This window comes from Centropristis striata, chromosome 2 (genome assembly GCF_030273125.1).
Source record: "Centropristis striata isolate RG_2023a ecotype Rhode Island chromosome 2, C.striata_1.0, whole genome shotgun sequence".
Lineage (NCBI taxonomy): Eukaryota > Metazoa > Chordata > Actinopteri > Perciformes > Serranidae > Centropristis > Centropristis striata.
In genome coordinates, this window is record NC_081518.1 from 31,369,158 (window position 1) to 31,381,550 (window position 12,393).

At 42.5% G+C, this 12,393-nt stretch overlaps 1 protein-coding gene across 1 annotated transcript in view; it reads right to left on the reverse strand.

Moving 5' to 3' along the window:
• Nucleotides 1-12,393, reverse strand: part of kif26ba (kinesin family member 26Ba) — a 113,444-nt gene that overhangs the window by 15,324 nt on the left and 85,727 nt on the right. Inside the window, exons 10-21 of the mRNA XM_059348955.1 lie at nt 12,193-12,379; nt 11,230-11,428; nt 5,160-5,331; nt 4,257-4,589; nt 3,979-4,155; nt 3,402-3,540; nt 3,047-3,275; nt 2,831-2,932; nt 2,568-2,695; nt 2,131-2,310; nt 1,651-1,967; nt 90-729 (exon numbers count right to left, since the gene is read on the reverse strand). Of these exons, the coding sequence (XP_059204938.1) occupies nt 90-729; nt 1,651-1,967; nt 2,131-2,310; nt 2,568-2,695; nt 2,831-2,932; nt 3,047-3,275; nt 3,402-3,540; nt 3,979-4,155; nt 4,257-4,589; nt 5,160-5,331; nt 11,230-11,428; nt 12,193-12,379 (2,803 nt within the window). The remainder of the gene's footprint in view (nt 1-89; nt 730-1,650; nt 1,968-2,130; nt 2,311-2,567; nt 2,696-2,830; nt 2,933-3,046; nt 3,276-3,401; nt 3,541-3,978; nt 4,156-4,256; nt 4,590-5,159; nt 5,332-11,229; nt 11,429-12,192; nt 12,380-12,393) is intronic.

Genomic DNA, 12,393 nt, shown 5'->3' on the forward strand with positions numbered 1-12,393 from the left:
AAACAAGTTTCGTTGGGAATGTGTGGAATTGGCCTGACCTAATGTTAGATTCCCGGCCTGAATTATTTTCCCATGCCGGCCCTGCTTACCATCCCTGCAGAAGCTCCGTTGGTCTGGCTTTACTTCTAACACAAGTTCCCTGGACCTCCCCTCCTCCATGCCACGCTTCAGCCAGGGGTCCTCAAAGCTCATCTCACTGGAAATAGAAGCTAAAAGTGGTGCATTAAATTTGCCCGGGTCTTTCATTAAGCTGGTCTTGGTAGGTGAAGAGAGAATGGCTGGTTCCTGTAAAACCATGGGTTTGACAGCCACACAAGGGTGCACACTGATGGTGGCTTTGAAGGGAGAGAGGTTACCAGGTCCTGCCAGAATCTGGATGTTAGTTTTAGCCATGGAGGGAGGCAGTTTCCTCAGCCTGTCTTTGGTTGGAGTTGCCTTATTGCCGCTATTCTCCGACAGCACCACCTCTCCTTCCAGACTGCCTCTTCTGGGGCTGCCACAGCTTTCATAACCACCCAGCCCCTCCGCTCCCAACAGAAGGCTCTGGTTGGGTTCAGGATCAGCCAGGGCCTCCCCTTGCTGGCTTTGGGACTGACTGAAGCTGTGGAGAGACTGGTCAGCTTCACTGCCCATGCTCAGATCACTCATCCAGGAGGAGATGGGTGAACCACAGTTAGACATCCCTGTGGCTAAGGCTTCACCTTCTATCCGCAACTTGGCCATGGCCACCTATAGGAGGGACACGGTTCATTTCGGTAAGACATCTTGAAATCCAAAGAACAATAATTTATGTTATATATAAGATTTAGGCCCTGGTCAAGTAAGACAAAAGAGCTACTACCATCTTCATTACAATTTCTGCAAATTCTGGCAGAAAAGATGATTTTGTCACATGAAGTATTATTGAAAATAATTTTAAAAACTCTTTGTGAGTGGGTAGAATACATTTACAAGTGGCCCAATACTTAGTGGACAGACACATATATGCAAGCGAAACCTCACCATGCACCCTGGTATAGAACATGAAATTCCATGGCATAGAGTTTTGAGATTATCATATAGATAGGCAATTTGGTCACAAACAAAGTGTGAGTTCATAATGTGTTGTCCAGTGTTCATTTGGACTAAAATAAACTATAGGAGTCTGCTGTTAATTTTCAATAACAATTGTCACTTGCCAACAAAGCTAGCTAGCTACAGCTATAGTTAGCTGATGATGTATGACCTTATAAACCAAGATGGTTAGGTTATAGTCTTTCCCGATGGAAAGGTTTTGGGCCATTGTAGCACATTTGCCCTTATCAGCCACTATACAAATCAGCTAGCTAGCATTAGCTCCAAAAGTTATTGGTGACTTCTCCACACATCAGATTAGTGGTTGTGTCAGCTGACTGCCTGCCTGTGCACAGTGCAAGAGCAGAAGAAGGGACCCCATGCTGTTGGCAAAAGAGCTGTTGATAGTGATTACTCTGAGCATAATACATGTAAATGTGTTACAATAAGATTTTGCTTTTCCCTGATGGTCTGAATAAGTTGCTTATTTGCAGCTAGTCATTTTTTGTAAATTAAGTCACTAAGTGTGATATGCATGTGTAAATATTAGCTTTAGTTTAAAAAATATCTTTTAAAAATGATCTTTTTAACACTCACCTCAGCCATAGCAACAACGTCCGTAACCGTTGAGTTTGTTACAGGACCTGCAGGCATGTGATAGTCCTCCACAGCTCCATCCTCCGCAGTACCACTGATGACACAGACCGATTGAGAGCCCGAGGCGAGGGCAGTGATGGAGCAACAGTCACTTTTGAAGCTGATGATGCTTGTTGGACGACAGGTCAGGCCCTGAGTCTCCATGAGAGCTGTAACATCAAGGTCCTCCTCACCTCCAGGAGCAACAGTGTACACCAGTTCACCCTCTGCAAGAGAGAGAGGTCCAACTGCTTCTACAGATACAGCCGGTCTTGAGGCTGCAAGTTGAAGAGAATATGATCACCACATTTGTGGATATGTTAGCAATTTCCTAGCTGTTCATATTTGTCATCATACTCTTTCTGTGCATACTGTATGACTCATTTTTGCATCTCACTCCCTCTCTTTGGGTAAAAATAGCAATGTTTTACTGCAACTCACCATCCCTGAGTGTGTCCAGGGGTATCTGTGGGACGTCATCGTCACACAGTGTCTCAGCTGATCCCAGGCTGGCTGACAGAGACGGAGTTGGCTCTCGGACTTGTGGGCTCATGCCCACCGGAGAAGTCCGGGACAGCAGGGACTCTGTGGAGGATCGGCCGCTGTCTGCAGCCAAACTGTCTGCAGAAGCAGAAAAACAAATTTGGCATTGTGATTAATTTATTTTGCAAATGCAGAATACAAGTAAATCGGCAACACACTACTGATAAATCGGGCTATGCACAGGTGTCTCAGTGTGTGACTATATTTTATATGCCTCAAGACATTTATAGAGACTCTGTTATTGCCTTGTAAAGGTGTCAGCATAAAACAGGAACAACTGTTTATAAGCAATACCAATACAGTTCTAAAGCACAAACATGTAGAAAGATGCTTACTGTCTGAGGTAAGAGCTTCTGTGGCTTGGCCATCTTGAGCCAGAGTGTGTGAGGACAGAGGAGGTGTTGCCGGCATCACGCCCTTCTGGGTGTACACTTTACACCGCTGGGATGGGGAGGACGGAGGCCTAAGGAGGAGAATCAAACTTTGTGGAGCCAGTCTTCTTACACATTTAGACTGTTTATTAGCCCACATGCAGCTGTTGCTGATTACGGTCAACACTATTGCCCTCACATAAAGTATGAACTGTATTTGTACCAACCTGTAGTCTGAGGTTTTAGTCAGGCTGGCAATGCCGAGTCGTGGTGAACCTAGTGGGCGTGCCTTCCCATCAGCGTTACCGCCTACATTCAGACTCTCACGGCTGTTTAGAGAGAAAATAAAGGAGACATACATTGGAGTTTAATAGCAACATCTTCAAAGAAAAGTACTACCCTTAATAAATTCACACACTTCATACAGTACCACCTATCCTCACCTTTCATGCAGGGAGCTCTTGGCCCTTTGCAGGGGGTTAGAGGTGATGATGCTGCTTCCTGTGACACTTCTGGTGCTAGTAACTATAGGTGAACCAGAGCCCTGTGCCAGGCTGTGGATCATGGTCTGGGCTAGCTCTGCCTCCTCCACAACCTCCTTGATCTCTTGCAGTTGCTGGTCATTGGTCCTTCTCTTGGAGGCTGCTGCGGGGGAGGAGGGCGGCACTGCACCTACAGCACATGTGGAGCCTATGAGATGTTGGATGGAATGTTTTTTGACGACAAATCTTATTTTCCCAAAGTTGAAGTTGCTGGCATACAACTTTTAGGTCAAGTAAATGTAATCAATGAATGAACCTGTTTTGGTTTCTGCATCCAGCACAGCAGCAGAGCCAGGAGAAGAGGGAGGAGAGGCTGGGGCAGCTGAAGATGGACATAGTTCTTGTTTGCCACCTTGTTTGCATGCTGGAACCTCTTCAAAAGGGAACTTGGCCACCTGAACAAAAGGACAGAGTGATGGACGAAAAGGAGAAATGCTCCCTTCTTCATATAGATACTTCGATTCAATTATTGAAATTTCAACATTTCTGTCAAGTTTAATTTCAAAATAAGAGCTCACTATTGTTTAAGAGAACTTCAGTAAGAAACCTGCATTACTGACACTGTAAGAATCAAGCTCTGTACATAGTGCAGAACAATTATAAGGCAACGCCTTTTCTAATGCACTTTTTTGTAGCTCAATTGAAACAAGCACATGCATGTTGAAAGGAACAGAAAGATAGCCACCACAAACACAAGCTGTGACAGTAAGCAAAATGTTCTGCAGGTACATGCAGAACATTTTAAGCAGATCCAAACAAAATAAAAAACAATGTGGCCGTCCCCTGTCAAACCTTAATAAAAACAACAAAGAAGGACAGAAAATTGTCCTTACCTCCTCGCTGCCATCAATGCAATCCAGTCTCTCCTGCAGTTCAGCAAAGGTGTTGCACTTCAGGCACTCGGCTCCTTCCTCTGGGACGGGGGCCAGCGGCTGCCCCAGCAGTGACTGAGAGGGCTGAGGCAGGGCCTGAGAGGGAACACTGGGCTGGTCCTCTGGCTGAGACTGCACCTGTTGGAGCAGAATTCACAGAGACGTAAGTTACTTCAGAACAACATTCGTCTGATTACAGCTGATTGTTTAAACTCTAAATGTAAATTTATTTAAATTACCTTGTTCTGGGCTCCAGCTGCCTGATTCTGCGTTTGGATCTGCTCCGACGTTTTACCTCGAAGCAAAGCGGGAATAATAGGGACAAATTCTGGTGGTCCCTCATTGTCCGTTAGCTCCCTATCTGACACCGCAGCCCCATTAGGGCCTACGTAGATGACAGTGTCACATGACTGCTCACTGCTGGAATATTCGTCAGGGTCGCTGGACAGTCGCAGCAACGGAAGGTCAGAGTCGGTGTCACCACGGTGATGGAAAGGCCGCAGATGGGTCGGACGACGCATGCGGCCCTCCTCGCAGGAGCTCTCTCCTCCAGAGGAGCTGGAAGTGTATTGCTGAGGAGGAACAGAGACAGGCAAGGAGGAGGCAGAGTAGGTGGTGAGAGAGAAAATATTCCCTTTTTAGATTGCACAGCGAGACTTTTTTTTTTTTTTGCCTTTAATTGACAGTTCACATGGAGAGAGGCAGGGAAGATGGAGAAAAGAGGAAAGGATGACAGATCATGGACATGCACCATCGCCACGTAACACATTTAAGATAAGAACTTTTTAATTGAATTATTCCTATTTCTATCACACACTGGCACTTTAAGGTATCTACCGACTTCAGTTTTATTTTTAGAACTTCGCACACAGCCTTCACACCTGTTTCTTCAGCTGAAAACATGTGACATAAGAGAGCATTAAAGTGAAAGGTGAGAGAGGTGCTACATGTGATGGACATATGTTTCATTGTGAGACAGATACTGGTTAACAACAGTTGCATGTTCATCTGTTCAAAGCATCTCAACATTGACTGTAGTTGTTTTTATCTTGAACTTAACGTAGTTTAAAGTTTAAGTTTCACAACATTCAGAGAAATCAGCTCTCAATTTCACAAAGCATTAAGGTTCGATTGAAACTCACCACTGTGACTTTAGTTTTCTTCTTTTTCATGCGGAGGACGCGGGAAGCAATCTGGATGGTTGAAAGGGTTTCTGAGAAATCTCTGGGTGAGGCAGAGATGTGAGCAATCATGGTGGTCCGGCAGTTCATGTTGCCTAGCGACTCCCTTAGCAACATGGTCAGCTTGCTGTCCCTAGTAACACATGTACAGCGAGATGTGAGCACTAAAGACACGTTGGAAATGCACACAGTCACTCAAACATGTGACAAAACTGTCGATTTTTCAAGGACACGCCTACGCAGGGCTGACATATGACAAAAGATTATTAATAGATCTTCATGGTCACGCTCTAATATATTATAATGATTCAAAAATCAGCTAACATATTCACAGAAATGAGCTAAAATATTCAAAATGCAAAGTTAATGGTAATAATTGATTATATTTATTGAACAATTCTTGCAATTATTCCAGGCTAGGGCTAACAGTCTTAAAAGCAGCACTCTGGATATTATGTAGTCTAATATTGGGAGATGATCCATCTCCCAGAGAGATTATGCTAGCAGATGGGAGAGTAAAAGTAGGCTGTGTGTTTAAGAAAAGACTTTCTCCTGGGTGGGCTACTGCAATCATTCATAGCCTTTTGTGTGTATGTGTGTGCGTGTTCATGTGTGTGTGCTGAGGCCTGCAGGCTGACAGTGAGTAAAGCTCCTCTGTGGCCCAATACCTCACGCTGCTGTCCCCCTTTTCTAAAAACACAGCCTGCAGGCATGTCTCACACACGTATGTGTACATTCACATACACACACACACACACACACACACACACACACACACACACACACACGTATGTATACACTCCTATCTTGACCTCCTCTTTTTCATCCAGGCTCTACTCCTCTCCTCTCTTCTTTCTCAGTTCACTGCCTCAGGCTTCAACAAACTCTCTTCTCTCTCCCTCGATCCATCTCTATCTCTGTATCTCTCCCAGAGATTAATGTAGGTAAATTCATGACTCATGAAGTATTCATTTGCATGTTAATTCAAGTGCTGAGGAAGTGGGATTAGATCTTACCTCTCAGCCTGTGCTAGATTTATTACCTTTTTTTCTTTTTCTTTTTAAATTAGGGAGGACTACTGTATGTAACATCTCTCTATGGTTCAAATGAGCCTATCATAAAAAACATCTATATTCCTAGATCACCATTACTCATTGGTGGAATGTAAGTACATCAATTTACTTGAGTATTTCCATTTTAGGCTATATTATACATCCACCTGTCTACATTGGAAAGGCAAATATTGTATTTTTTACTCCACTGCATTATATTAAAGCTTGAGTTTCCTTGCATATTCAGATTTTAAATACAAAATATAGTCAACTCATAAATTATGATACGATGTAGTACAACCATTATTTTTAAAAAAAGTTGGGATGCTATGCAAAGCATAAATAAAACAGAATGCGATAATGTGCTAATCATCCTTTTTGACGTATATTTAATCGAATACTGTACAAAGACAAAATTGTAATGTTTTACCTACTCCCTACCTACCTTACCTTAACCTTATGTAAATATATGTTTATTTAATGTCAGCAATACATTTAGAAAAAGTTGGGACAGGGCCAACAATACACTGGGAAAGTTGTAGAATGCTCCATTAACAGGTAATAGGTTCATTAGTAACAGGTAATCCTGTTATGATTGGGAATGAATGGGGAGGTCCTGAAGCAAGCAAGGACGGGATGAGGCTGAATAATCAGAAACAGTTTAAGAACAATGTTTTTTAAACATAATTGCAAGTAATTTGGGGATTTCACCATCTATAATCAATAACATCATTAAAAGGTTCAGATAATTCAGAGAAATCTCTGCATGTAAGGGGCAAGACTGAAAACCTGTGACCCCTTCAACCCCTCAGGCAGCACTTCATTAAAAACCAACATGTTTGTATGAAGGACCTTACATGGGCTCTGGAACACCTACTCTTCAGGAAACCGTCAGTAAACACAGTTCATTGCTGCATCTACAAACGTAAGGTTGTGCAAATGTCAGCTCTGCAAAAGTTAAGACTCTACAATGCAAAGTGAAAGCCATATATCACCAACATGCAGAAACAATGCCAACTTCTCTGGGCCTGAGCTCATCTGAGATGGACTCTTACAAAAATATGCTGTGGTCTGACGAGTCCACATTTGAAATGTTTTTTCTAATTATGGATGTTGTGCCCATGGCATCATGGGCAACTTGTTCATCTGTGAAGGCACCCTTAATGCTGAAAGGTACGAGGGCAGGAAATAAAAATGTATTTTCAAAAACTTCAACTGAGTTTTGTTATTGTTATTGTTATTGTTATTTTTTTGGAACATTTTGCAGGCATCAAATTCGGAATAAGTGTCCATTTACAATTAACAATAAAGTTTTACACTTCAAACATTGTCTTTTTACAGTTTTCAAATAAATATGTGTAAAAAAAAATAAATTTGCAAATGATTGCGATGTTTTATACAGCATCCCAACTATTTTTATTATCAGGGTTGTATTAGATTAAGATACCCAGCAGTAATTAGATTAGATTAATTACTTTATTAATCACACAATTGGGAACTTCAACCTCTGCATTTAATCCATCCCTTTTTACACACAAGTGAACACACCATGCAAGGAGCAGTGGGCAGCACATTACTGCGACCGGGAATAATTTATTTAATTAAGTAATTTAAAAAACAATAGCTCCAGCTTTATAGCTGCAACATCGAAATACATAAATGCAATGATTATGAAATATATATATATATAATCCAATAATATGTACTATTCTGGATTATGAATCTTTACTGTAGGTACTTTAAGTATATTTTGATGTTAATACCTAAAAAAAAAAATTAAATTCCTAACTTTTACCTGTTAGATAGTATTCATACAATCGGGTATTGCGACTTTTACTCTCGTAACATTTGTTACTTGTGCACTGGAATTTCTAGGCTAATATTAACAATTACAATGGTCAAACAGGACAGAACAACTGACTGACTGCCCCGGGAGAGCCTTGTATAACAGAGAGACAGGCAGTATAGGAGTGGGGCTGTCAATGGAAAGATTTAGGGAGCTGTATGTCTGAGGGGAACTTTGCCAGGAGAGAAATACAGAAAACCAGATGGAAGTGGTCTGATTTTGGACAAGGAGCTAGAGAGTCCCTGATGAGAGAGGTTGATCTTTAGTGAATGTGAGAAGAGCCTTTAAATCTACATGAGCATGTTGTGGCTGGAACGTCGTCTGTCTGGCATCATACTTAGCTGCTTGGATTCATGTCTGGGCAAGAGCCAAAGTGTTAATTTTGTGGTTACAGATGACTGTCTGCCCCTTTTTCTTCAACTGGAATGATTTCTACTGATCAACTTGCAAGGAATCACTGGTTACCTAGCAACAGGACTGGAACAGGACTGGGATTTTAAGAACAGGATGGGACCCTATCCCAATAATAATGAAGCACTGGAAGACAGACTCAGCCTTTAACTGTGATGAAATGAACGGAGAATCCACGCCAGGGATGCTGGTATTGTTTTCATCTTGTGAGTCTGCATTTGTGTTTGTGTGTAACAAAATGTGGTCCTGGAGCCACTTACTCTATCAGGAACTACCACCAAGCAGTTTTGTGTACTTTTCCAGGTGTTTATTAGGCACGTTTTCATTAGGTACTTTTCCTTCAAGTGAGCTGCTATGGGTGTGGCTTGGGAGAGAGGATCTGCCCAAGATCCGGCCAACTTCACCGGTTAGCAGCTCAGAAAGTACCTGCCTCGGTTAGGTACTTTTCTGAGCTGCTACTGAGCCGCTACTAACTAGTCATCACTGATTGGATACGTGTGTGTCACATGCGTGACTCATTTGCAGACTGGTGCAAACTGGACGCTGAGGGGTTAACAGCTCCTGTTCTGCTGACTGCAGCGGGAGGACTGGGCTGCTTGTGAGTGCTTTGGGACAGCGCCTGCTACTCGTTAAGAAGAGTAAAACAAGTCCCCAAAAGTCTCCAATAACACCAGAAAAATTTGCTAGTCGCTCTTTTGAAAAAGAGGGGTCTGAATAGTTTCCAAAATATTGACAAAAAGTTGCTAAGTTGGCAGCACTGCTTGCCGAATCGGTCTGTCTTCACAGTCGAATTCTGTTGGTTAGCCGCTACAAAAGTACCTGTATGGGAACAGAGGCCGAGGGGAACTAACTAGTGGGTGTAACCAAAACACTAAGCAGCTTTCCAAAAAGTACTCAGTGGAAACACGCCTATGTTTGTCTGTCTGTCTGTCTGTCTGTCTGTGAACAGATTTTGTCATAGTGATAGTGTCAAAACCATGCATGGTGCAATCATCAAACCTTGTGTGAGTGTTGCACCAGTTGAGATCCCATCCTAAGATGTTCGGTAGTTGGTTTTCTCATTGCTTTCATACAGTTTGTTACTGTCACACAGTTAGGCAGTTGGTCAGTTGGTCGGTCCATCTCTTTGGTCCAGACTTATATGTCAACTATCGGGTCAAGAAATTGTGTAGAGAGTTTCATGATCCCCAGATGATGAAACCTATGACTTTGGTGATGCTGTGACTTTTCCACTAGTGCCACCATGAGGTTGACATTTTTGGTTTCTAGTGAAATTTCTCAACAATCTGACCTGGTATAGATATCCATGATGCCCTGAGGGTAAAACCTAATCCCATCCCATCCCATGAATTCGTGTCTAGTACAATCAGCAGCTCACAAATAGTGATATCTCAACATTTATAAGGTGATTTGGCACAAATTTTGTTTTATGAACACATGGCAGCAAACTAATGCCATTCCCATCAGATCCAGCTGTACTTTGTATTTAGTGCTGATTAGGTCATTTTAGCATGCCAACATGTTGCACTAAGAGAGTTGACAACATAAATTCCTGCTCAATATATGGTTACCTGCTTAACAGTGTCATTGCTAGCATGTTAGCGTTTAGCTCAAAGCACAACCGTGGTTACTTCCAGTACAGCCTCACAGAGCCATTGCTGCTAACTCTGGTTTTGTTTCAATAATTCTGTAGTTTCATTTGTATCTGTAGTCTCCTGATGCTTGCTACCTTTAAATCGTTGTACTGATGATACTGACGTATCTTTCTCTTACATTACAAAGAAGAAGATAATTGAGTTACCTGCTCAAAACACCAAGAGTCAAACACTTTAATTAACAGCTATTAGCTTATAACCTGCTGACAGTGACACACTCCACCCGTCTCCACTGACATCCACCTTAGTCTCCACTCAGTCATTTGTGATTCTGTGGAGACTGTTGTGTTGATCCTTGGTGTTAGAGAAGTGGCAGTAACACCGCATGCATTGCTAAACCAGTCCAAATCCCCTCACGATCCGACAACAGTCTGAGTCACCAGTGCCAAGCCAGACTCAGCACAGCTTTGCTTGAAGTCTCAGTGTTAGGTAGCAGGGTGTTTTGCAATGTAAATGCAAAAGCTGCTGATTAAATTAACCCAGCGAGAAGCACAGAGCTACAAAGCCCTTAAGGAGAGAGGAAGAGCAGGGAGGAAGGAGGGAAGAAAAGAGGGATTAAATGAAGGGAAAGGCAAAATGAGGACATTTAGTTTGCTGCCTTTACTGTACATACTGTATACTGCCTGAGCATACTTAATGTTAGTACAGCCGTTATGATTTTTATTTAAATACTGTTAATGCCTGGCTACAGTCTCTGTCTATGTTATCTCTCGTCTCTCTTCATTGCTCTCACTGCCAGTCACTTAACCAACAAAATGAATATGATGAATATGTAACAGCAGCTGTTGTTGTTTATGAAATAAAGTCCCCCAAAACCTGAATCAACTCTCATCTGCTTTTCCTTCTTCCTCTCCTCAAGCTGCAAAACATCCTGCCCTCCTCCTCATGTGACCCTTCACTCCTCTCCAGACTTCTTCAAATTGTTAACTGACTGGTTCTCTTGTATCCCCTTCTTTTATTTCTACCTCATTTTAGTAATAGGTCCTTACTTTATTCCTCTCCTCTCCTCTCCTCTCCTCTCTTCTCCTCTCCTCTCCTCACACACACACTTACACACACAACCTTACTTGTATGGGATGTGCTTGCTCCCGTTGACCAGGGCCAAGATGACGTTGCCGAGGGCAGACAGAGAAAGGCAAAGAGGGGCAGAGCTGGGTGAAGAAGTTTCCCTGCTTTTCCCACCTCCTCCTGCTCCTCCTCCTCCAAGGACTTTGACATCACAGCTGCCCAGGTCCAGCAGATGGAGGCGACTACGACCCCCTGACACTAGCAAAGTGAGAAAATGTGTCAAAATGGAGGAGAAAAGACAGAGAATTTGGATATAAAATTGTGTGAAATAGAATAAAGCAAATAAATAATAATAATAAGCATTGTAGTGATCATTCTGTAAGTTACATTTCAGGTAAATGTGTAGTAATGTGGGCCACACAGCTGTTTTTTTTTATGTCACTCTCCAACATCCTCATTGCCTGCATGGGATACACACATGCACAAGCACACACACATGAACATTTCTGTGTTATTCTCGCTCATGCATACTGTATGCATCCCTATGATCACTGAAAGTCATTATTATATCAGTGATATTTTGGTCATAAATCTGTCACAGTCTCTCTTCATCAAACACAAAAATAAACGTACACTGCGTCTGCAACACCACTCAGTTATTGGTGTGGACGTGAGTGCACATGTGATATGACTGTGAATTAATCTGAACAAAGCATCTATATCAGGTCTGGACAGTTATGTGTACAACACTGTCAAGATTTCTGATGTGTGAGCTTCCTATTTATCCACAGTGAGTATAGGTAAATACATTGATCTGTCTGTCACTGTTGTTAATTCACTACTTGCTGTGTCTTCCACATGGAGAGGCAATATTTCAATAGTAAACACAATTGCAGTTGCTTTTATTCTGATATTATTGTCAGATGTAGGACTCAGCAGGTGTGGTGTGATAACAACAGTGTGAATAGTGCAGCAGTAGGAGTATTATTGTTAATAGATACATTCCAACAAACAGTACTTACTCCCTCCTTTGCCTGTCTTTTCCATGCGATACTGGTATATGTGTAATGTAAACAGCATGTGCGAGTTCCTGTGTTCTTCTTCGGTGGTGTTGGGGCGTTGGCTGCTGTGGCGAGCTGCTATGGCTGCATCCAGAAACCAGGCTGCCTTCTCTGGGGTTGGAGCACGCAGTTCAGACTGGTTCTGGAGCTGCAAAATGTGTG